This window comes from Monomorium pharaonis, chromosome 6, assembly GCF_013373865.1.
Source record: "Monomorium pharaonis isolate MP-MQ-018 chromosome 6, ASM1337386v2, whole genome shotgun sequence".
NCBI classification, from domain to species: Eukaryota; Metazoa; Arthropoda; class Insecta; order Hymenoptera; family Formicidae; genus Monomorium; species Monomorium pharaonis.
Genome location: NC_050472.1, coordinates 6,420,848 through 6,448,230, shown reverse-complemented (window position 1 = coordinate 6,448,230; position 27,383 = coordinate 6,420,848). Strand labels below are relative to the sequence as shown.

The window sequence follows — 27,383 nt, the reverse complement described above, 5'->3', positions numbered from 1 at the left end:
ACTTTCCTATTTTGCCAATTTTACTTCAAATTCAGACATGTACAAAAAAGTAATTAAAAAAAAAACATTTCAAGTCATATAAAATCGTATTCTTAATATTTAAAAAATGTACGAGAATTTTTAGAGTCCAAAACCCTTTTGAAAATCTACTGAATTAATTAAACAGCGACAAATAAATCAGATCTAGAAGACTTAATGACATCTTAACGCAGTATTAATTATACCATTTTAATAGATCCTACAAAGACGCAATATTTAATTTAGGAAGCGGCTCGTTTCGATTTCCTTATGTACAATTAAGGCCATCTCAAATAAACGTATCGGGCAACAGAGCGTCGAGCAGCTGGCCGTCGCCTCCGATCGAGGAAATGCATTAAAATTTAATGTCCCCGACAGACAGGGCAGTCTCGGCACCAAGTCGCCGATTTCTCCAAACTCAAGTAAAATCCACTTAAAAAAGAAAAAAAGAAAAAAAAAGAGCGAACGCCCCGAAGGACGATATACACGTCGCCATTAACTCGCGAGATTAATTATCGCCTTAACCGAGAGGGGTCGGACCTTTTAACACGCCTCCGCCTTCCATCGACCTCGACGACGACGACGACGACGACGACGTCGTTAGCAGGGCAGGACAAACGCCCCAGCGTTTCTTCGATGTCCGCGGGTCATTTGTCCGTGTGGCGCGAGTTGTCCGGTTGGCCGCGCTATTTCTTCGCTCGCGCTACGTATAGCCGGCATAATCGTAAATTATAACAACACCTTCGGCCGGCTCGCTGGAAGCCGAGATGCGCCCACGTGTGTGCGTGTGTATATGCGCACGATCGCGCTTTCCGAATATGAGAGATCTAGTGAGGGAAAGAGCGGGTGTGTGTGTGTTAGTGAGAGAATTTATTTCGCCTTGGAGCTGGTCTCTGCCAAACATCGAGGGAAGCAAGCACGCGCGTATGTGTGTGTGCTACACACACACACACACACACACACACACATATATATCAGTAAATGTGTATACAAAAAAAAAGAATAGTCTAGCGAATTGGAGCTCTTTCGGAAGGTCGCCTGTTCAGAATCAATGAGTTCGTCCCAATCTGCGCCTTTATTGCCGCACGTTGCAGAGCGTGCTGCATGCATAATTATTGCGCGAGGGTCCGCGGGAGCTCATACGGTGCTACTTGCGAACGATTAAACGCGAGCGAGAACGATCGAGGTATTGCCAATTAGTCGCGCGAATCGTCAGGAATCGAGATCGAGAGGATCGGGGGGTTTTAATCTGCGTAGCTCCCCCCCCTCTCGCGTATAATAATAAATGATTTGGCGCGGACTCGTGGAGTCGTACGTTGCCACGACCAAGTACATTGCACGGCGTGAATTAAAAAGTATCTCGCTTCTCATAATTATAGGCGACGATACGCCGCTAGGAATGTTAACGACGTGGCATCGTGTAGGTAATCGATACTCTCGCCTCGATGTTCCCGAACATCGGTCAGAAGAGAATGAAAGTTTTATTTTTAGCCGTCGACTAATTTTATCTTTTAATTAAATTATACGTATATTTTTATATTTGATGGCACTGAAAATTATTTTAAGATATACTTGGTCTCCATTTATAATTGATTACAAATTTTTTTTTATAAATTTTTTCTCTTTTATTAAACAGTTAAATTAATTATGTGGACTGCTCAAGCTGCTAGAATACCAAAACTTTTTGCAGCGTCGTTCTTTTTTTCGTTTCAGCGTTCTACGTAATCTCTTTGATGACCCAACAATATTTATTTTCAGATCTGTATCTGAATTTTTAGTCTTCAGCAAAACTACTTTATGAAAATAACTGTATGATCTTTACTTCGCCGGTAAGTGGGTAAAAACGACGCAAATAAATAAATTTTAACCTTAACTGGCGAGATATATAATTCAGTTCAAGATTCAGATAAAATTCAAATCTACTTTATATTAATGTAATATAAAATAGTCCTGATCGTTAGGACAGGACATGCAAACGAACAGAAAACGAGCGACGACGGGCGTGAATTTTTCTTCCGAGCGACACTCGATCCCGATCGCAATTCGATCCACATGCGGATCGACACCCGGGGACCGGCGCCGAGTGTCATACGTCAGATTTACGGCCGATTACCGCGGCTAATCCCGACACTCACGCGAAAGCAAGCGCAGCTTGCCCCGCTGTTTTCCGGCAACTGTAAATCCGCAATAAAATCTGATAAAATCGTATCGGGACGCAGCGTCGACCGGACTCTCTCTCCCTCTCCCCCTCTCTCTCTCTCTCTCTCTCTCTCTCTCTCTCTCTCTCTCTCTCTGTTTTTCTCATCTTTCCTCTCGTCTCTCTTTATCCTTTCTCTCTCTTTCTCTCTCTCTCTTGCTCGCTCGCTGGGTATCGGCCGAAGACCCGTTACGTCGGAGGACGGGGTAATTAATTTCGTCTTGCGAACGCACCTCGGCACTAGGCCAATGCAAACACCTCCTTCTCGCCGTGAAGGAAGGTGAGCCGGCCGGCCGGCGCACGACGATGCGCAAATATATGCACGCGTACGCGCATATATATATGTACATATGCATATGCTTGCATTTTACGCTCGCGCGCCGCCGCCGCCGCCGCCGCCGCCACCACCGTCCGTCCACTTCCATAAATCCGCGGGAGCCGTCGTTCGTCCCGCGAGGATATAACTGTTTCTACATCGAGGGGGATGAGATATGTAACGTACACGTCGGCCATTATCGTTATTTCGATGAGGCTCTCTCGCGCGGCCACCGTTTCTCCGTCCGTCGCCTCTGCAGCTGCAGAAATTGCAACGCGCACTCCTATTATGTCACAAAAATCGGCTTTTTTATTCGTGCGAACCAGACATCGCCACGTGTCTTGATCTCCATAACATTCGTCTGTTTTGCGAATCAAAATAATTTCACAAAGAAAATTGCAAAATCGCATACCGCGATTAAAAAGTCTAACTGATAAAGAATTCAACGAATTGACGAACATACGTACGACCAATCGAGGGGTATCGTGGTGTTAATTACTGGCCTGGGAAGGAGCGAAAAGTAGCTCCGCTCGTTCGCCTATCTCCGCGAAGCTCAGCGGTGCGCTTCTCATCGCCAGTGCGCGTATACAGATGCATTAATTGAAGCCGCTTAAATTATTGCGAGCCGCTAATTGCGCGAGCCGCAGTTCCTCCTGATAGTTTCGCAGGAATGTCTCTCGTAGCTCGCGATCGACTTATTTTGTAATTATTAAAGTAAATAACCTTTTTATGCGTAAGATGGAGTGCGACTTACAGTGCAATTGAAAAGGGAATGAGATTTTTTGAACAAAGATGTCGAAAATGTAGAATAGAATTTTTATTCCGCATGCTCAACGTGAAAAACAAAAAATTCTCTACCGATACGCTGAAAAGAAACTAATCTCAAAGCTACAATCATTATATACACAAAGGATTTAAAATTGATGAAAAGCAAAGAAATACATGTTTCTAGAAATAGTTGAACAAAACAAGTTATTTTTATTTGTTTATTTATTAATAATATTGTTTCATTTAATGAAACAATAAATTTTTTTCAATTAATAAAGGTAATATTTTGTATAACGTTATGTTGTTTAAATAAAATAAATAAAATAAGTAAATTCAAACAAATAAAGTAAAAATATTTATAAAAAATTATTTTCTCAGTGTACAAGAATATAAAATCTTTTTTAAAGAATTTAATAATCTTAAACGAACATAAATTTTGTACAATTTTATAAAAAAATATATATGTACACGGAGAGAATTTTCTCTTAAAAATTACCCTGAAAATCGTGGTAATTGTGAGACAACGTAAACCTTGGAAAATTTTACCATACTTTTAATAAAATTTACAAAAATTTAGTAAAGTTTAGTAAAATTTTAAGAAAATTTGGCTAAGTTTTAGTAAATTTTGTTAGAAGTATAGTAAAATTTACTAAAACTTAGCCAAATTTTCTTAAAATTTTACTAAACTTTACTAAATTTTTGTAAATTTTATTAAAAGTATGGTAAAATTTTCCAAGGTTTACGTTGTCTCACAATTACCACGATTTTCAGGGTAATTTTTAAGAGAAAATTCTCTCCGTGTACATTTTTATAATGAAGAAAACAATATTTATTGTTACTTTTATTACTATTGTCATCGAAACAATTACATGCTGTACTCTTTAAATAATTATTATAATAATATTGAAAGAAAGATACAATATTTTGTTAAAATTAAAAATTATCAAACTCTTTAAAGAAGATTCTATATTTTCGCTTACATATGAGACAATGATTGATGTTAACTTTTTTTCTGCATAACATGAAAACCTCGCGGTTGTTCAAGAGTGTTACTAGATTTATTTGCGTAATTACGGATAGCTGTCTCCTTCAAAGCGAAGCTTCGAAACGAGGCAGTTGCCACGCATCGCGAAGAAAGGCAAAGGGCTGCCGACCGCGCGTTCTGAATCCTACGGCAGCTCTCCGATAGGATTTACGATACGATAGAGTACGTATCGCCCGGCATTCCGGCGATATCGCGAGCACTCAGATGAGCGCAAGCGCTGTACTCGCCCCGTAATGCCGACATTCGTTATATCGGCGATACGTCGACGTTCTCGATCCGACGTCATTGGTAATCGTCGAGGAAGTCGCGACTCCTCCCGCGCGAATTTACATTTAATATCGCTTCGCGTTCACTGTAAACGTTATTACGATATAGTTAGATCAAGATATATACACATTTCCATTTATTAATTCTCATTTACATGTACACACCCGTCATATTTTTTGCCATTAAAATAATCGTATTTGTTTCTCTTCGGTAGCAGTTATAAAAAAAACAAAATTCTTCTCGACATTCATTTTTTTATGGGATACGCCTGAAATTATCGACCGCCGAAGGAGATGAAATGATAGACTGATTATACGTCTCCCGTGCATAAGTCAAGAGTATCATTACACCTGAAGAACGTTTTATAAACGTATCTCCATCATCGATCTGCGTTAATTCGCGATTGATCATGCGCGACATTAATTAATTACGTCTTCGTGTCAACGGAGCAGCTTTGTATCCCGCGGGTACAATCTCGTGTATTAATCGGATCAGAATTTTCCTTGGGAAGCTGCATAAAAGCCATCAGAATTGTTCTTAAAAGTTTTGCATATTTCAAGATTTCGAATTTTTGTAGATAAAAATTGTACTCTTATCGAAACAAAAATATAGATTAAATTCTACAAAAATAAGACAAAAATAGGGAAATTATTTAAACAATTTTTTTGCTTTTTAAAAAAAACTTTTTTACTTCTTTACTTTTTGTGCAAATCAAAATTTTTTAAATGCCGATTTGAATGTAATTCTTAATTAACACGATAATTAGGGTAAATTGTATAGTAATATATGGAGAATAAAAAAAGATTTCTATATAAAGAAAAAATAATAAAGTAAGTTGAATATGATTTTATGAAATTGTCAATATACATGATTCATATTCAAACCTCTCAGATTCGAAATTTTCGGATTTGAATGTCGTACATTTTTATTATTTATGTATTCAACTAATTTACTTTGTAAAAGAGCGGCTTTGTAATTCTAAACCTGTTTTAAAGCTAGAAATAAATAATTTTTTTACTAATACTTTTTATATTTGTAATAAAATGCACAGCGATAGAAAAGATTGCTCGATTCAAATAAACATGTTATTACTATTCAAATAACTTATTTACATTGAACAAGTAAACAATACGTGTTTGAAATAAATATTACTGATTTGATATGGAATAGTTATTTGAATAGTACTACTAACGTATTTATTTGAATTAAGCAATCTTTAATCTAGATATGCATAATTCTCATTGCGTGTACTTCATGTACCTGGTCTTTTTTTTTGCGGCGCCAATGTAATCGCACATTGAAAAGTTAAATTGTATCGCCGCGCGCAATATTACCTGCGTGATCGGCTCGCGATCAGCCGATAGTTACGACCGTGTCTCGCTCACCCTTAGGCGGATTCTCACAGCGGCCAAGGGTAAGTCATCAGCGTAGGCCATAAATTCGCACGCATGAGCAGCCTCGTCCCGACGGCATGAATAGAAAGAGAAAGAGAAAGAGAAAGAGAGAGAGAGAGAGAGAGAGAAAAAAGAAGAAGAAGAAAAAGAAAGAGGAGAGCAGGACAGGAGAGAACTCGATAACTCCATTAAATCTCAATAAAACTTCACGCTGAACTCCCATCTTACTTTAATGCATCTTCGTTGGCCGGAATGTCGCGCGGCGAGCACGCAATCAGAAATTTTGCCATTGTGAGCACATCAAAATTTGAAATTCGCCGTTTTTGTCATTGTGTTTATTAATTTTATCCTTGTCAATAATGTTTTTTTTTTGCAACGACCCGCTCTTATCCAATCTTGCACGCATAATTCAGATGTCAGAAAGAGCGTACATTTTTCTCGATTCGAAAAATGTTATTATTATTATTAATGAAAAATTAAGAAAATTACAAGTCTCTGAATGTTGAAGCTACACCTACGACAAAGATATTTGTTAATGCATATATGTATAAAATTATTAGCATACTAACAGAAATATAGTTACAACAATATATACATGTTACAATCGTAATTATGTTACTGTTTCTCTTCTCGTACTTATATATATATAATGTAATTTTCAATATAAATCTAAATTTTCTCATTTATGATCTCAAAAGAATTTTTTTAGTAGGGCGGCCCTTGTTTAAGATAACATCATTGGAATATTCTAAAAAAAGCGTAGAGCTTTGTAAAAGTTTTAATAAAATACATAACGTGGGGTAATACTACCCCAGGCAATTTTTTAAAAGAGGAATCTTAGGGTTAAGGGATATTCATATAAATATATTCAAGGATTATTTCTTAAGATACTCGTTTATGCCATTTATGCAAATTTATTATTTATAGATAAAAATTACATTCTGATATCTTTCTCTCCATTGGTTAATTAAGCTATAATTAATACCCCTTATATAGCGAAGATTGATTATTTCCAGTTTTTTACATTGCAAAATTTTGAAACATGTATTATGTGTCAGTGCTGCACTCAAGTTCAAATATTTTAAATTTTCGCACATTTCCAAATTCATAGAGTTATCACAACCATAATAGGAAGACAAGTCGATTTTTTCCAAACATTGGCAAGAAGAGAACAGTCTACGGAAGCTGTTCGATAGTTCCGATAAATCATTTCGGGAATAGTACTCTCTACTATTTTTAAAACTGCAAACAAAAATTATACGATTATTACAACCCTTCAAAGGAAAGAATAATATATCTATTTGAAGATGCACGCAAAAGAATCGTGTAATACAATTTGAATAAAGAATATAGTAATATGTGTTTTAAAGGAACTCTAATGTCATATACGTACGTGGTAATGAATCCAAAATTTACTTCCTGTAGATTCTTGCAATCAGCAAAAGTATTAATATCTTTTGATGTCAAATTACCATATGCATTATTTAAATTTATTCTTTTCAAATTTAAACATGAATTTTTCAATTCTATAGCAACCTGGTCTATGTTTAAATTTCTCTCTGTAGATTGTAAATTTAAGTCACGCATCTGTCGATTTCTCTGCAGTATTCTGCGAAGAGTTTCTGTTTGTATGTTGTGTATCTTTGCAAGATGTAAACGTTTCAGACACTTTAAGTTTTCGAGATGGGAAAATCCTTCATCATTTATGAGACCACACATACTTAGATCCAAATCTAAAATACATATATATGTATTAATTAATGTACAATTTACCCGTATTTTTAAAAACGGTTGTATATATTTATACCTTCTAATATTTGATACGTCTTTGAAATTTCAAGTAGAGCAGAGTCATCGATAGATTGACAGGAACTTAATATTAGACGTTTTAACAGCGTACCACAAGTGGACAAAAATATAATAAATTTCCAAACATCAAAGTAACAAAATGACAGATCTAAGTATGTCAAATGTTTACATCTGGGCGTAAAATAATCAAATAAATTAGAAAGATTAGCGCGCCAATATGTAAAGTATATATTACGTATGTTTAAACTTGTATAAAGGAAAAGATCCCGCGATAAATTATTGAAGCGTTTATTAACTCTGCTTATGCGACACAATGATCTCATATCTAAATTATGTAATATTTTCAACATTATTTCGTCCTGCAAAAATACAACATAAAATATAATAATTTACAGAATATACCATTACAATAAATATTATAAGAAACAGGCTTCTTAATAAAATACTTTACAGAAAGCAGAGAAAAGATATCACGTGATTCCTTGGATTTATCCCATAAGAGTTTAAGATCTTCCATAAATTTCTCATAAGTCGAGTAATCTTTGATTGAAAGGCAACCCTTGTAGCCTTGTTTATAAAATTGTAAACGTGTATAATCATCTATGTAAATATAATTATTTAATTCTTGAGATACTTGCTTATGCCCGAGCTGATTCTTGTGAAAACTCTCTATCACATCGCTGTAAATATAACGTTGAAATAATGTTATTTTCATTTGTAAATAATAGGAAAGGTTGAATATTATTTGATGTCGAAGTTTATTAACCTTTTGCAAGTAACACAATATTTATGCAAATTTTTTTGAAGACAGTATATATCCAAATGAAGAACACATGTGTTATGTGGATGTGCATATGATAGCGAAGTGTTTGCATGCTCTGGTATTCCATTCAATATTCTACTTTGATCACATTCAAAACACCAACACCTAATTAAGTGGGACAATTTGCTTACATTGTTTAATGTATATTGTTTAATATATAATGTTGGTGTTAATTTATAGCATTTTCGAAATAACGTGTAATAGTTCACGCATATTTCGTCCAGGACTTCTAGGAAGTATCAGTTCTGATATACCAACAAGCATCACAGCATCTAACTCTGTGCAGTCCAATAGCCCGTCCAATATATATAATTTATTTAATTCTAGTCTGAATATTTTGATTTTGAAGTAACAGTGATGTATATATATGGATAATATTAGAGTGTCCTTGACAATAACACTTTCACGTAAGTGTTCCATGTTTGATTCATCATATATTAAAAACCACTGATTATCATAATTTTGAGCCCAAATACGAATCATGCGTGTTAATTTATATTTTGCGTATATAGTAATTCTGATTGGATATACCGCTTTATGATACTCGATAGCTTAAAAAAAAATTAGAATTTTTTAAACAGAAATATATTTTCCCAGTTATATCTCATACATTAATTCAAATATTACGTACTGATAAAATTTTGATTGATCACACTGATTTGATTTATTCTATTCTGCTCCGTAAAATTATTCGCAGATAATGGTACATTGAATCTTGCATTGGGAGATACACCGATTGTTGAGTGAGATATCTAAAAAAGTTTTTTTTTAAATACCTATTATATTATTTTGTAGCATGAAATTAAAATAATGTAGTTACAGTGCAACAATGTAAATATACAGGTGCATTAGTATGCATTTTAAGTCACATCCCAGGTAGCAAACATAAGTCATTTTGACGTCAAATTTTGATCACGTTGGTCCAATCCAAATGATGCCATATAACCGAAAAGCGACCATTAATTTTAAATGACGTTATACTGACGATCAATGAAGACGTTATGACATAATATTTTGGTCTTATTTCTTGCCCGTCATTTTGTAACGTCATTATGACGTAATAATTTGATCTCGTCTTTCGCTTAGCAAATATAATAATTTTGATATAATATTTTTATTTCTTATTGATTTATATGAACGTAATCAAAACATAACATATAAACAAAAAATTCAAAAGACCATTAAAAAATAATAATTTATATAATTAATACTATTAATACTTTATAATTATATAATTGAGAAATTAATAATTACAGTTATTTAATTATAATCTGCTTTCTTGTGCGTTTGTGTATATTTTAGGTAAAAGGGTAATTGACCATTAAAATGCACACTACCTGTATGATACTAAAAGTACACACTGAATTAAAATCACCCAGTATTCTGTTAACTCATTTTCAATAATTCATTTTCTCGTTACAGTAACCATTGAAAGTGGCAGCACCATATATATAAATTTTACAAGAGCATGCGTAAGGTAAATGCATCAATGAATGACTACCATAACTTATGTTTACCTGGGGTTTGCTACCTCTATCTCTTCCTGTGTCAATGAGATGTTCTATTATAAAGATTCTATTGTATTGTAGTATTTAAAGGACTATAACACTTACATAGTTCATTCTAGGTGGTCCAATTATGCCAGTAATGTAAGATTTGTTATAATTATCAATAGCGTCATATTGATAACTATTTTTTACAAATTGATAAACAAAATCTATATTCATCTTAATATTCTTGAAATCTGTATCAAGAATGGATACGGATTTGTCGATATAGGGATATTTACTAAGATTATCATAATGTAACGGACGACAAGTAGACATTATATTCTTTCTCTGAAAAAGGATAAAAGGTATGAATAATAATGGTTTTCTTTTTAGAATATGTCAAAATATCCATAAATTATTTTAATATTATTGCAAAAACAATTAAAAAATGTTACTGAAATATTCTATGCAATATGGGTATTTTAGACTACAATGATAGTCATTATCAGTATTGAAAGTCTATAATATAAACTGTATAGAGAGTTCCAGAATAATTAGTTAATACTTTAACGAATAAAAGATAACTGTTAGTTCTTTTACTAATTTTGGCTGGGATTATTATTTACTCAATTATTAATAAATAAATATATCAATAAAGATGAGATTGCTTATATAGTCTACATCATATTTTAGTGATAAATATAATTTTTCTATTAATTTTTTTATTAAGTCAATAATTACAGCTCATATAACTTGCGCGCCGACAATTTCGTCAGTCTTGAAACACAGTTACTAAGCTAGATATCAATGCCCAAAAGCGCCTTAAAATCCCCCCTTACTCAAAAAACTGTAAATAATTTATTGCCAAGAAAACCTCTGTCAAGGTTTAAATTTCCCATTATTCCGTGAAAGCATTGATGCTTCTGAGCATCAATATTTACCTTAGTAACTGTGTTTCAAGATTGATGAAATTGTCGGCACGCAGTTTATATGAGCTGAGAATATTAAATTAATAAAAACATTATACTCATCATTATGATCCGATGCAAACCGTATAGGCAAATCAGTTTTATTGATATGTTCAAAACATTTATTGGTCAAAGAATTAATTTACTATTATTGCTAATAAATAAAGTTGAGCAACCGGACAGCATAGCATGCCATGAGACTCCACGCGTTTATCACACATTTCCCCAATCAAAACTTTATTTTAATTTTTTATATTAATAACCGAATAAATCAAAGATCCCACAGAATTATTATCAAAAACAGCTTTCGTCCAAATTTTTGGTAGCTATGCTATATAATAGTTTTTGATATGTATATCAAAAATGTGAATGGACGTAAAGTTTGGAAAATTATGATCTTTGAGTTAGAGTCGTTCGAAGTTATCGTCTTTGTACATTTTACAGCAGTATCTATTAAGCTGCAGTGCTAATCGTTTAAAGCAAAATAGAAACTTGCATATTGTTTTCTACACTTATATATGTACATATTTATATATTTTCGTACAATTGCATGTGTACTTAGAGTGTTTAAAAGATGTAAGAATATTCATGATCTGTGAATATTTTCAAAAATATAACATAAGTTTGATAAAAAATAATTTCAAACAAAATTTATAAGATTTAGAGAAAAAGGTTTATTAATAAATGTGAGAAAATATATACGCAAGTTTTCATTTCTCTTTACATGACCAGCACTGCAGCCTAATACTGCTCCAAAATGCACAATAACAACAACTTCGAACGGCTTTGACTCAGAAACTATAATTTGTCCAACTTTGCGTCCATTCACACTTTTAATGTACACACCAAAAACTATTGTATCATATAGTACAGTTTCAGAAAATTTGGCCAAAAACCTTAAGAATCATATGATACATGCCAACATTAAAAATTTATTAAAATTTAAACAAATTATTTCAATAATTTTTTTAAAACTAATTTTAAGTAAAAATTGACAATTCCATTGTTGCAAAAAAAATTTATAAGTTCATTATCATGCTAATATATGTATAACACATAATGAAATAATTTTTTTTCATATTTTTTAACCAGGATCTTTTAGTTATGCATACGACTTTGTCTTGCCGTTTCAAGACTGAATGAGCTATAGGGTTCTGGAGCTTCTATCTGAAATTCATCACAAAGCCTTTTCTAAAAGGTAGGGAGGGTTACCATGTGACCGTTGGTTTTTCGAAACTATAATAACCGTTAGAAATGGGGAAAACATGAATAATCCTGCAATAATTCTGGAAAAGAATTTTCAAAAAAAATACATACAAAATTTTGTTAATAAGGCGCACGAATGATTCTAGATAGACTCCAATTAAGTTTGACGAGCACTTTATAATCCCCTTATATAAATTTCTATAAAAAATGTATAATAAAAGTAGAAATATAAGGAATTAAAAGAATTATTAAAGATAAATGTAATACTCAAAAGATTTGTAAGAGACTAATTTAAAGAGTTGTTACATCTAACATTATTAAATAATGTAATTTTGACGTCTAATATCTTATTTTTTATTATTTTTTATGCACTAATGTTCTCAAACCTTTTTATATGGAATATGAAACACTACTAACATCTAACAAGATTACAACCACGTGGGTATCATGGTGCACAACGCGAGAATAAAGTATGATTTACCATGTGTTTAATTTATAAAATTTAATACGTAATTGAATTAAAAATAAATATTTACCTTCTTAATCACAATATTTATTTAACCACAACGTATTAAATCCTACTTCAGTATAAAAGTTTCACCGACGAGCAAATTACACATGGACTATTCAACTCGACATCCTGTACAGAAATGAACGAGAGCACGAAGGAAATAGAATAAAAGTGGAGGGGAGAAGATTCTAGCAAAAGCATGCACAATGGGGGTTTGTACACTTCTCTTCGGATAAGTCAAAACAGTCTCAACAAACGATTGGTTCCTTACTTATGGATTTAACCAATTACATTCAACTGCTCAGCGAGCAGGGCTGCACAAGCCTTCCAGTCTCGAATCTTTCTACAGCAACATACTGTAAAGCCTTGTGTCCACGATCCAAGAACTTGGTCCAAGTTGGATGCCAAATATAAAAACTACTAGAAAATTACTGCAAATGTTAGTAATTTTCTAGTAACTTTTATATTTGACATCCAACTTGGACCAAGTTCTCGGATCGTGGACACAAGGCTTTAGTAGAGGAAAGAGCGAACAGCTCGCTCGGTCGAGCGATCGACAATCGACTATTTGCTGTCTCTTTTTCTCTAGAGTTGTCTCCGAGAGAAAAGGAGACAACAAATACCCCAATGAAACAGTTAGGGACCCCGCACACACTTTTGCATAACGCATAACGTATGTACATAAGCAAATTGATTGGTCCATAAGCAAAGTGCATAAGAAATTCAACCAATCGAATTTCTTATGCATTTATGATTTATGTTATGCTATGCGTTATGCAAAAGTCTGTGCAGGGGTTCTTACGTAATATCAACGTGGAATCCACGTGATTTACATGGATTACTTGGATGCAGGTTTTTCCACATGTTATTCACGTGGATGCAATGTTCTTTTTTCATCATTGCATCAAATTCTTTCATCTTCGAAATACCCATTAGATTTTCTGTGGGTACATCTATTAAGCAATATTTATAGGGAATTTACATGGATATTTCGAGAAACGCCGCGTGCTTGTCCCCTCCACATAGACGCCTCAGATTTGCTTTGCTGAACGTACCCTCTATATAGGGAAAAGTATAGTATAGGGCGCGGGGATAATTAAAGATCGGTGACGTTATCGATTATAAATATAAATTTGTGATTGTTATTGTAAATATTTAAATAATACAATATTAAGTTTATGACTGTTTATTATGCAAATGCATTGTAAATATACTTAGAGTGTATCATAATAAATATTACTGTAAGCTTACAATTTTTTTGTACAGTTATCATCTTTGTGGATAATCAAACTTAGATGATAACCTTTAAAAGTACAGTTTAAATAAAAATCGAAAAAATAAGAACGCAATTAATGCGACATTTCTATTGTTTAAATAATTTTTGAATAAATTTTTATAAAATTTTTCTAAGTCCTTCTTAAAAATATACTTGATTAATTTTATTGATTTTGTATTCATTTTTTAATGCGTTTATGTACCTGGCGTATCTTTTTTATCTTTATAAGGTTTTTGATAGAATCTACTAATAAATCTAATAATAAATATTAGATAAAAAAATAATATCTTTAAATAAAAAATCTTTTAATACTGTCAGTATCAAAATAATCACATCGTGCTCCTTAGATAACTATTATAATATTGAAATAAAAATATTAGATTTTCCTGGAATCCAAGAGTATCAAACTCTTTAAAGAAGATTTCATATTTCTGCTTATATATGAAATATTGAATTGCTACTAATTTTTATCCGTACACGAGTGCGCTGTGTTAGAATGCGACGCGCGCGTTTCCCCCGATCTGCGATTTTCGAACAATTCGCAGCTTCGAGGGAACTTTTCGAGTTTCGAGGCGCGGCACGCGTGCTCGCGTGCTCGGCTTCGATATATCGCGTCGATTGCGTAAGCCGATTAACGGTAAAATCGTTTGCAAACGAGACGAGAGTGCGCGCGGTCGCGATTCGTTAAAAATCGACACGCGATCCAATGCGCGCGCGATGCAACGTTATGCGGTCGAGAGGTGTCTCGCAGCAACCGTCGCCACCGCCGCCGTTGCCGCCGTTGCCGTTGCAGCGACTGCTGCAATCGAATGCATTCAAGCGAGACGCCGACTCTCCGCATGCGGTCTGATAGAGCTTCCTTCGGTAGCTCGATATCTTGGGAATACACGGTAGAATAGAGCACCGCGGTAATCGTCCGTTGTTAAGAAGTTGCAAGTTGTTATGAGAAAATTCATTTTTGCGCGAGTAAACGAAACTATTTATCGATCATTTGTACGTGTTGTACCAAAAAAAAAAAATGTAACAGCATCAGAGAAAATTTTTGTAGCGATGATTGAATCATTGTATGCAGCGGAAAATATCTAATAATCGTTTTTCTGCGAATGTAGAGCGAAACGTTTCGCGAAACGTAAAAAAAACGAAACTTTAATTCTAAATATATTATATAGTATATTAAAAAATTGAAAGCTGAAAAACGCGCGCTACCTTCGTGGAGATGCATGCTTTCCGTAACCGACGCCGATTATGAAAATTGTCACGAGGTCGCCGATTATGTCAATTTGTTTCAATATATCAACTGTCGTGCGCGATGATGTAATTAATCTCCATCGGGGCGTAAGTCGACCAACCGCTTATTACGGGGCGATCGGCTCGGAGCGACCGCAATTATTTCATGCCGCGCATGCGGCGGCAAATGTAAGCCTGTTAATCGCGCGCGCGCGCGTGTCAGCTGGGAGGGAAAAACGCATCTCCCGATGCGGCCGGATGCACCAGCGGCCGCGCCGCGCTTAATCTCCACCAACGCATGAATCTCTCCGCTCATTATTATCGGGAATAAACTAAGCTCTATTTTCCTCGCGTGTACGCCAATCGGCCTGCTTTTTCGTTCCTCTCTTCCCACCGTAATCTTATATATCTCTCATTTATTGAAATAGCTTGCGGCCCGTATTATTGCATTCTTACGAGCGACTAGGATGAAGTTATCGTGCGACAATTAAAAATGAGAAATACGAGAGAAAGAGAAAGAGAGAAAGAGAGAGGAGGGGAAAGAGAGCGGGAAAGAGAGGGCAAGGCGGCCTTATCAAAGTCGCGCATCGGACGGTTTAACTACTTTGCAGATTAGCTGCGCGGATATCGTACGCACCAGCCGATAAAATCGCGGTCGTATCTAGCAGGCACAATAATCGTAACGTCCCCGGCCGGGGCGCAATAATAATCGTCCGCCGGGGCGAATAAGCGTAATGGAGCCTTATCGTTAATTGGATGATAAAGGGAAGAGTATCGTCGCGCGCGCCCGTCCGCGCGGATCTTCTTACTCGCCATATCCGCGATTTATGCCAGTCGGCCGCTGTTGCCGATGTCTGGTGCTTGACCGGTTTAGATCCGCGCGGCTCGAAAAAGTAGGGGGAAAAAAAGGGACGAGTGGAAGTGGTGGAAAAACCGAACTTATCGTATACCGGCCGCGCGCGTATTATAAATACGTCCCGGTTAAGTAAATACCGCGAGTAACAAGTCGCGCCGAGTGAAAAACGGCGAGATCCCCGCCGTTACTTAGAACAGAAGGTGCGATTACTTTCGCGCTTGCTTAATATCGTTAAACATTTTCGCGGACTGCGCGAGGTATCCAGGGAGTCTCGGCGACCTGGCCGACTGCACTAAACTGGTACGACTGCTAAGCCGGTTAGCGGTGCTGCTAGGTAAATTCGTTACATCTACCTACGCGCGAAACGCCATAAAAATGTCAAGGAATGATACACCATTGTAATAAAAGTGCAACATTTTTATAAAATAATATATAACGTTTCTTTAAATTTTTAATAAAGTATCTGGAAAATACCTTAGTTATACAGATTTATAAGATTTATTTGTATAAACTGATAGAAAAATATGTTGTATTTGTAACTATAATTGCATAGTATAATAAAAGAATTATAAGTTAGGAATATTATTTTTATAGTAATTATTACTATAATATTGGTAATAATAACTATATATATTTAGGATAAATGCTTATAATGATCATTTTATGGTACAAGTAACTAACTATTTAATATGGTTGACTCCCCAATGGACCATAAATTTATGTTGTTTTAAACTGTATTATAGTTCTCATAACCATAGTATTAGTTTATGCAACTTATGATGATTGCTATAATCAAAATGGAGATTTTTACACAGTTAGTTGTACCATAAAATGATCATTATAAGCATTCACCATAAATATATAGTTATTATTACCAATATTATAGTAATAATTACTATAAAATTATATTCCTAACTATAATTATTTTACTATTCAATTATAGTTACAAATACAACCTATTTTTCTATCAGTGTAAAGAAGTGAAGATAATTATGTAGGACGCTAAACATTTTTTACATAATTCTTTTGATACTCCAACAAAATCGTTTTCATATCTCTAATCGAATTTCGGTATTTTTTTTTGTTTCTAACTTTCAAGGAAAATAGCTATCTCTCTTTCTCTCTGTTTCCATCGCGAAAACATTCGGCACGAGAATCGATCGTCCTAATTAAGCGGGAGGATTATTTTTCCGGCACACGCACCTACCTCAGGACCGGTTTCGATGCACGCGCGCGCGCGCTTCACGATCTGATTATTCGGTGGGTTCTACCTACTGCTGCCGCGCAGGATGCAGACGCGCGCACCCATATAATACGCGTTAATATCGACGATCGCCTGTCAAGCGCGAACGTTCGGCGAGGGCACTCTTGGCGCCTCTCGAGCCGATTCGTTCGCAAAACGATCGATCCGCGGACGATCGGTACCGGGTCCCCGACCGGTCTCCGCCTCTCTTTCTCTCGCGAATCATACGCATATGTATGCATTATGCAGCGAGATACCGGACCTAACGGACCCGATCGGCGCGCTCGGTTTTCTCTGTTTGTCGCAAACACACGGCACAGCTGACACCTAATTAAGATTTACTCGTTCCACTCCACGAACGGGGCGTGTAATCTATTGATGACGATAACGAACCATGGCAGTCATAACGTAAAAAGGGGGAGAGAGGAAGAAGGAAAAAAGAAGAGGAGAGGAAGACAGCGGTGGGTGGACCTGATTCCATGCGTACGTGCCCCGCGGGCATCGCGGCGTTTTAGGTAAGAAGCACAGTCGCTGACAACGGTTTCCGCGTTTTTCCTGTGGCGAGATCATATTTATTAATATTTATAGGACAGCGAGAAATATAGCGACGATGTTGCGAAATGATATGCTAATAAACGTTTATAATATGCAGATAAGTATGTTTGAACGGCTTCTGTGCATCGTATAAATCTCGCGTCGTTTAGCTCATATTGATATACGGACAATAATCTAACGGACATAATACAACGCGTGATATGACATTAATCACCGCGTAGCCCGATTAATTTGTCTAATGCAGCGTTCATTTATCAAATTCTTATCTAAACCGCGCCAGTTCGGCTCGTTGACGGCAAATTCATAATTATAGTGTATAAATAGTTTGCAATTAAAATACAATTCGACTTGTTAAAGTCGTCGTGCAGGTAGACGCCGCTTGGATACTTTACGAATGCGATGAATGTTTAAAGTTTTCTTCCCCCCCCCCCCCCGAAAAAAATTCAGATAATATCAAAAGAATTCAGATGTACATCGAAGTATCTCATAAAAAAGAAGCAGATTAGTTGATATACGTTGATGCAAAATCACTACTTGCAGTTATAATTACTTTCAGACACAACTTAATTGTTTACTGTACCATCGAATCTTGGTTAATAAATGTTAAACTTGCGAGCCATCTACTTTTTATCCTCGCTGTCATGAAAATTGAGTCGCGTTTCGCTGAAAAGCCGCAGCAAAGAACGAGAAATGTAACATTCGCACGCGGAACGCTAGCAATGTCACAAGTCCGTTTTTGCTTCTTCAAAATCGTGTAATTGCCATTCGCAGATACGTTTCCACCGTCGAAAGCGAGAGAAAAAAAAAAGGGAAACGAAAATGGCGCTGCGGCCCGGTAGCGTCGGTCTCGCATCCTGCATGTACAATCCAATTATAGCAGCGCCGCGATCGGTCGTGGACCACATCGCGGTCGCGCTTATCATAAATCAAGATTAACGGTCGGCAAAGATTTTCGCAGTCCGGTCTCGGCCGTATATCGACTTTTTGAAAACCTGTGCGCGCACATAACTGCACTGCTGCACTGCGGTGTGTCTCGCGCGCTGCTGCCAGAAAAGAAATCCCAAGAGAGCACGATCGATTAACAGGCTCGACGCGCGTTAACGGGTTAAACATCCGTGCGATCGAGCGATATTTCATGATTCCTTCATGCTTTTCCGCGATCGTTCTCTTCTGCCAGTTTCCTTCTTCTCCGTCGTCATCGTCGACGGCGACGAAACTGGTTTGCTCCCTCGTCGCGGAAGAGGCGCGGGCTTTCCAGGAGCGGATCCGTATAGAACGGGAACTAATAAAACGTAGGATTCCTAGAATCTGAACGAAAACTCTTGCTAGTTTCATTCAAAAGTATCGCAAAGCCTTTCGAGTTAGAGTAAGTTTGCTAGATGTGTGAAAGTCACTTTTAAAAGAAAAAATTACGTTTTTATCCAGAAAAATATCGAACACATAATATTTAATAATTGCAATTAATCATAAAGAATACTTTATAGATGATACTATGTTCAATACTTTTATATTTAAATTGAATATCACGTAAATTGTCCACAATTGGATACTAATAATAGTTCTTAAAACGTTTTATCTTTTTTTGAAATGTTACTGTATTATATTTATAAAGACAGAAAAAAGTTATACAATATATACATATATATACACATAGATTTTCTAAAGCGATATCCCACTTATCGAAAACTAAACTTTTTTTAACGTAAAAACATAAGCTGCTTAGATAATTAAAAATCTAAAATTTATACATTCAAGTGCTTTTTCTATATAAAATCTACTAAAATAAAATTCTTCAAAAACAAATATAAAAAATTAACACAGTTTTCTTTTGCAAATTATATAGTTTAAATAATCGTGAATATATTAATAATATTAAAGTATTTTACACGTTTGTAGCGTCTTAAAACTGTTTTATTGATACATTTCTCTTTATTTTTTTTTTACAATACTGCATATTAAACATAAAATCGGGGTGTATCGTAAACCCTGGTATACCTGTTGATAAGGCAAACTATAAAATAGTAAAACCATATAGAATAGAATAAAAGGCACACCATTAGAAGATCTACGTATTAAGTTAATAATCTGATCTAATCTAGGCTTTATATATTGTCGCGCTACATGTTGCGTATTGCAAAATAACGCGCGCATAAAATATTTGTATAAATCGATAGAAAATATTTTACATCGAAGTGAAAGGCTTCTAGGAATCCTTATATACATACATTAATTTGTATGTGCACATAGAAAAATTTATTCTCATGCTAAGAAAAGCAGTTTCTCATTTTTTAGTTTTCTTCTTTTAAGTAACGGTTACCCGCGCATAGAAAATTTCCTTGATAAATAGTCTTAAAACACATTCATCATTGTCTTATAATAACAATAATAGCATAAATTCTTAGATGAATGTGGAAAATTTTTTTTTGTTTCCTTAACAAAAGAAGATCTTTATTCACATCTACCTATTGAAAAGAAAAGAAAATAAAATCTCTTTAACATTCTTAATCATTCCAAATATTTAATTCTGAGTATATAAGAAAAATAAATTCCTTTTCTTTTTAATAAACACTGACGTAACTATTTTCACAGAAAACTGAATTTTCGTTGGAGAAAAAAAAAGAAATTATCCTTAAACTCTGAAAGACTCACTCTTGATCCTTTCCTGGCTCCTCACGATTGAAGAGAAACGGATTCATTCGGGATCGCACGATCAGCAGATTTTCGATCGTCGATCAAGTCGAGCGACCGACGTACGCAAACCGGTCACCACCGGGACCAGATCCACGACGGGTTACGATAAATCGCGAGTAACGGCCGTCCCCGGCCGAGGGATTCGCGCTGCCGGGTTCGTGTTAATTTTCTGTTTGTTTTCTAATTAACTCCTCGCGAGCGAGCGAGCGAGCGGGTCCAGCGTGACAGCGCTCGCTCGCTCGCTCGGGCGTGACCACATTACTGCGCGAGTTTCACGGGATTATAATACCGGCTCGCCGGGATTACGTCGCGCTTTAATAAATTCAATAATTAAGATACTACGAGGATTAAGAGAATAATATAGTGTGTCGCGCCTCGTTTCGGTTCAACTTCTCGGCTCGCGAATCGCGCGTTGTTATCGCGCGTCGTCCGCTCGCTCTATGCGGCCGCGTGCGTTATTCGTCGTCGCTTTACTGCTATCTCGAGACTGCACTCGAGAGTTTTTGCGGTGTCCCTCGAAGAACTTTAATACGCTTATTTGTTTCGGATTCTAAGCTTGCGTTACGTGTTTAATTTCTCAGGTCCAAGAACCCACGTTTCTCCCGTACGCTATATACGATACCCTTATTAATGGGCGACTCCCAAACATTTTTTTTCTTTCTTCTTTCGAAACGTTTCACAAACACATCGATCATATCGTGCTCCATATGCATCCGTGCATTAAGAACGTAACGCAGTTACGGTCCCGCGACGCGCGGGGAGGGAGGGGGAGGACGGCAGGCACTGTCTCGTCCCTCGGTGCAAATGGAGCTTAATGAATGAGATGTCGGCCAGATAATTCGATGGAGCTAAGTGAATTTTTACGAGGATCGGGACCCTCGTTCTTGCCCTCGTTCTCATGTGTTTTTGGCTCGACGTGCGTGTGCGTGCGTGCGTGCGTGCGTGCGTGCGTGTGTGCACCACCGTCAAGCCTCGCTTCGCCCTGTTTTTTCGACCGGTCGCGATCACAACAGACGTACGTACGATCAATATAATGTATCGGGCGCAATAATATCTCATCAGACCGGCGGACAAGATTTCGCGGTAACGGCAACGCACGCGGAAAGAAATGGCAAGTGCGTCGCCAACGTTTTCGGCGCTCTTGGCTAATGCAAATCGTGAGCGAGGAAGGTCTCAGAATGGAGCCTGTTGTGCTAACCGAGATGGTCAAAAGGTATAAAGACACGATCTGCCAATGAGTCAACAGTGATTCTCAAGTGGCTGGTCAAGATCATGGGAAACTTGACTGGAAAAGCAAAAATGTTTTAAAATACATTAAGAAGAAATTATGTATATAAAATTTTGCAATACAATCTTGATTTTTTTCAAATGCGACTCCAAAACAGTTTTAAAACAAACTTTTCGGTTTCTTCTGTTGATTCTTATTTAACAAGATTGGGTAACAAAATTATTTAAAATGGAGAGTTAAATAACAAAAGTAAAAAGTCGACAGCTTTAACTTGATTAATTTGAAATTTTAAGTAGTTTATTTTTTTAACACTTATATTAGTTAATAAATCTTATTAACTTTATAAAAATAATTTTTTTGTTTTTATAAACTTTATTTACAAAAAAGTATTAAATTTATTTAATAATCTACATTATAATTACTTAAAAAAAAAATGTATTAACTTACTATAAATAATGCATTTAAAAATTAACTTTTAATTTAATTTAAAGTAATTTAATTTTAATATCATTTTAACCAAATTGATTTTTTTGTCCGTTTAACTTTTAACGCAATTAAATGACATAAGTTATTAACGTTAACTTAATTTATTTTTAAAAAATATTAACATACTTAAGTGTCATTTAAATAATTTTATATTTAGCAAATAGTATCAATTATTAATTATCACATTGTAAATATACTATATATGTCTACGTCTAACATTTTATGAAAAGAGTAAGATGGGAAAAAGAGTAAGAAATTGAGCACATTGGCGGTGGTGGGCGATGCGTTCCCGAAGGAAGCGGGCGATGTATCGCGATGAATTTTATATTATAATTATCCTTGATTTTTTGCAGCGATGCTCGTTTCCGGTCGAACCCTCTTCTTTTTAATTGTATTTGCATCTTAAAAAAGCTCACAATTTCTACACGCAACTAAAGACGGCACGCATATTCAAATGTAACATTCAACCGATTAACAAGTAATATAACAAGAATAAAAATACTGTGATTATTGTCAACTAATTAATTAAAAAGTATTACCGACTAATTAATCGATATTGTTTTTATAGGCACTCGCATCGCGATTTCTGCATATCAAATCATTCCTTTCGTATTGTCGGGCAGAGACATTAACCGTTCGCGCGATGCACATTCAATCAAGTCGACCATATTAACCCACATATAATAAATCTAGGCTATCGCGATAATGCGTACGGTAACGCATACTTGCACGCTGAACGCGTCCGGTAAAACACACAGGTGCGTTTCGCATGGCGGCGTTGAAAGACATTGATTAGCCGCGTTTATTAGAGTTTGCATCATCACATAATATACGCACAAATGATTAATATGAGATAAGTTATAACTGACGCAAAACATTCCATATCACTTCTATTTTTTTACGTAAAAAAGAATTTCGAAAATACATTCCGCATACATATCACTACAAATGTGATTGCTTATATGATTTAAATAACAATAAAAATATGTGTAATATGTGTAATATACATGTATAAGTATTATATATATATCTACAAATTAAATTTAATAAATTAAGATGAGAAATTATATACTTTCTTCTCTCTTGATCCAAATTAACATATAATTAATATATAATTTATGTACAATTTATATACAAAGACATATTTATTCTATTATAATATGAACAACATATGGCAATTCAATCTGAATTCTGAAAAACTAAAGAGTTCGCTATCAAGTCAGATCTTAATTTAATGAAGACGTTAAATTTCGGGTAGAGTCGTTGCCCCGAGATCTAAATTGCAAAATTCTTTCTGATTCATTCGTGTGATTTTATAACGTAATACAGATATATATATAGCACGAATGAATAATAAAATTTTACTGTTTAACTCTGTAGATCTGTATGAAAGAAAGAGAGAGAAAATTCACACACGGATATTGCGTTAGAAAATAATCGTGAATCAAGATTTGAGTTACATTTACATTTATTTTATATTTTAATATGATATAAGGATGGCGACGATCAACGTATATACCAAGATATTTTAATACATATAGATAAAATGAAATTTTATTAGTAGCTATAGGAATTGATCGTTTCTCTATAGAATCCTCTATGGAGTAAAGTGCTTCAGTATGGCGTCTGAAACGCCATAACCGAATATTCTTTGCTTTTATATCGGAGGCACGCAACGTCGATGGGGGAACTAATGACAGGTTGGCCCACTGTTATTTACTGACGCAACAGAACCAACTTTTTCAGTGATCAAACGGAACGCCTACATCATTAACATGGCGCGATCCTAGAGGAGGATCCTATCGCTCACCTTTTAGTGTTAGTATTAATTTATATGATATCAATTACTAATTAATTAGAGTTAACAAAATTGGTAATCCTTGAAATTTTATTTAACCTTAAAATAAATCTTAAAAATAATTATTTATATTAATTACTTTCTTTTATTATTTAATTATTTGCGATTCCTAATTAGATATGTTTTAAGCTAAAAGTTCAATTTACTTAGAATGCGAGATAATAAGCCGATTACGATGTTACGATACTCAATAATCCGGCATTACGGGCCCGTCAATCGGCATCGGCCATTCGAGCGGAGTGTTAGTGCACTTCCGGTCGCGCGTATACCTCGTACCCCATATCTAATCGGGCCTCGAGATCGGCCCTACGACGAATTCCCGTCCCGTGCGTCGTACGTCGGTGTGTCGGATGGTGCCGCATGGGATGGACGTTCAGATATTGCGTGTAGATAAGCGCGGCACATGATGCGTCACGGGGCCCCGAGCTCTGCTCTTACCTGGCAGGTCCTGTGTATCGCCACGAATCGGCGGCGTCTCGGAGGTATACATACCGGGCCGCAGATGCCGGTAACAGCCGTCTGCTGCGCCGTCGACCTTATTGGAAAGTCATGTTCCAGGCTAAAACCGGAAGTTTCAACGAGAATCGCTCCCCATCGCGACGACCATATACCTCTCCGACAGAGGACTTGGCTTCGGGCCACATTGATTTATCGGTCGTCCCCGGTGACGTCATCCTTGCAAAACTATATATGAACTTCATTGTCGGCCTGACGCACACGAATTTTCACGAGACGAATAAGAACGGACGGAATAGGAGGCTTCTCGGAGAGCGTTAAAGTTGATGCAATTTTTTTTTTTTTCTACTCTCTCGAGAGTTCGTCACGTTCGGGAGTTCAATATCCTCTCGAGCGTCGGGGATGACCCTGCGGCGGGCGTTCAAATCGTCCGCCCACGGTTCGCGCGCGGCGCGAATAATCCGAATAAAAGGACAACTGTCGCACATGTCCCGGCGACAACGAGGCAGGCAGGCAGACGAGCAGCCTTTTCTCAATACCGCGCGAGAAGGGAGTCCAACGCCTACCGAGCCAGCCGGACGAAAACGGTGACGCGACGATATGATCTGCAATCACGGCTTTACTTTCACGCGAGGGAAGCTGCGACGGTGAAATTCCGCGGTAACCGATTCCGGGTCGTGCGTGTGTCATCGTCCCGCCTTAATTTGCCTTCGATCTTTTCAGCGACAGCCACCCGTCACCCCGGCACGGAAATCCTCGGGAAACGATTTTTGAATGGTTATTAGATTTCTATTAACCGCGCCGGGACGTTCGTATTCACCGTAAGGCTCATAACCGCACCTGCGCGCGAATGTGGCCGGCGTGGATGCATAAATCTTCGGCCGCGGCGTGCGAGTGAATAGCAGAGGGTTAACATTGCGCAGGGAGCGAGTGAGGTCGCGCTTCCTGGTTCGGGCTCCTGGTCCGCGCAAAAAGTGGGAATCCGTATGGCGATGTAATTCACGATGTAATTCATAAATATTTAAGTGGCATTAGAGAGAACCGCGCGCTCGCTCGCGTCGCGCTATATCAAAGTACCCACATGTGCGCGCGCGCCCGCGTCTCCTCGCTGCGGGCGATTTAATTTTACTCCTTCGAATTTTGCAACGCGTACTCCTCGACGTAATGTATCCCCGAGCGAGCGACAGCGGGGCGTTTAAGGTGATCTTCCGGAGCTGATGATAAATCTAATTGGATTCAGTCGTTTATAAATCTCTTTTGTCAATTGTCATTAAAATAAGCTTGCTATTGTTATTTTTTTAAGAGTTATGTTATTTTTATTTCTTGAAATTATATCGGCGCCTTTTAGCCAACGTAAATTAAACGGATCGCATGTCGCATACTTTGAAAACTTAAAATTGTTTTAGTTTTGTATTATAAACAATGTGTTTAGATTTAAAACATGAATGTCATTTTCACTAATGTAGCTTAACTTTAATCTCGGCTTAAATTAATCTTTATTTCATTCTTAGAACTATAAAAAGATAAAGAGTATATAAGTTTAACTTAGTTCAAAGTTAATTTACATTGGTTGATATAAAAGATAAAATGCTTAAAACTAAAATTTTTATTAGTTTTAAACGTTTTAATGTTTTAAATCTGATCTGATTATTTAAAATCCAAACATTTTTTTAATATTTTAAAAATGGAGACAAATATAGAACATTTAAACATCTTGAAATTAAACAATTCTTTTTTTAATACAAATCTTAAACACGTACAATATTCATTTTAATATAATATAACGTGCATAATGTTTACATTTATTTTCTTTTACATCTATCTAGAGTACGTTGACATTTTCGTCGTATTTGTCGTATCTTGTCCTCACGCGCGGATCAATTTCCGCGTAACGTTCTACGAGTTTCAACGATTAATACGGAAAGCGGCATCGTGCGACATGATAAATGTGTCGGTATAAATATATCAGTATAAATTGTATATCACGTGGGAAAACTCTCGAAATTACGATAACGAAGTTACCGGACGTGTTCGTAGTCGGGTATGCAAAAGGGACTTGGGCGATGGCGTGTAATTCACGATCTAGTTAAACATATTAATAGGCACACCATGCAATCCCCGGTGGTTCCGATTTATCAAGAGTCATCGACACTTCGCATACCTGCACAGAAGGTGATATATCGTAATTAGATGTAATCATTTCCGGATGAGCAATCCTCGTGCCTATTCGTCCTCCCTTCCGATCGATTCTCCCAACATTAATTAACTTTCATGATTTAAACGATGCTTTTTTTTTTTTCTTCCGTAGTCCCTCGCCGCGGATAATTTCTAACCGTTCGGGGTAATTAACCGCTAAATCAACATAAACTTCAAGTTCGCGGCGAGTCCGCGCGAAGAAAGAAAAAATATCGGGTGTAATTCGACGTAAGTATCAATATCCTGTTCATCTCTAGGAGATGAAATGCGCATTCTCAGACCCGGATGTCGCGACTTTTGTCCGTGATTCTCGACGATTCTATTGAAGCTCAACTTGCCAGACGCGATCGCGATCGCGAACATCCCTGCATCCGGCACGATCCAAAGGCGAGTCGGAGTTCTCTCTTTCTCGATCTACTCTCCTCACACTTCTTCCTTTTACTTTTCCTTTACTCTCTTTTGCGATCGGGTCTTGCCACCCGTTCGGAGAATGTTCGCG

General features: G+C 36.3%; 2 protein-coding genes across 5 annotated transcripts in view; one reads left to right on the top strand and one right to left on the bottom strand.

Annotated features, from left to right (window-relative positions):
* Window positions 1–27,383, top strand: part of LOC105829439 (GATA-binding factor A) — an 80,917-nt gene that overhangs the window by 24,099 nt on the left and 29,435 nt on the right. The window lies entirely within an intron of this gene.
* LOC105828670 (F-box/LRR-repeat protein 4) lies at window positions 6,643–10,706 on the bottom strand. 2 transcript variants are annotated; one of them, XM_036288196.1, is made up of 5 exons: window positions 10,251–10,706; window positions 8,266–8,494; window positions 7,813–8,173; window positions 7,399–7,738; window positions 6,643–7,247 (listed from the first exon to the last, which is right to left on the bottom strand). In XM_036288196.1, the coding sequence occupies exons 2-5, from the start codon at window positions 8,329–8,331 to the stop codon at window positions 6,923–6,925; spliced, it is 1,092 nt and encodes a 363-aa protein (XP_036144089.1). In that variant the 5' UTR covers window positions 8,332–8,494; window positions 10,251–10,706; the 3' UTR covers window positions 6,643–6,922. The 2 variants fall into 2 exon arrangements, with proteins under 2 accessions (XP_036144089.1, XP_036144090.1); XM_036288197.1 differs by lacking the exons at window positions 6,643–7,247; window positions 7,399–7,738; window positions 7,813–8,173; window positions 8,266–8,494 and adding an exon at window positions 8,599–9,389.

Excerpts from the sequence above, each read along its gene's own strand:
- LOC105828670 (XM_036288196.1), bottom strand. The coding sequence starts at position 8,331 with ATGGAAGATCTTAAACTCTTATGGGATAAATCCAAGGAATCACGTGAT. Across the intron at positions 8,174-8,265 it reads ATATCTTTTCTCTGCTTTCT|GACGAAATAATGTTGAAAAT; the intron begins GTAAAGTATTTT and ends GTATTTTTGCAG. Across the intron at positions 7,739-7,812 it reads GACGTATCAAATATTAGAAG|ATTTGGATCTAAGTATGTGT; the intron begins GTATAAATATAT and ends TATGTATTTTAG.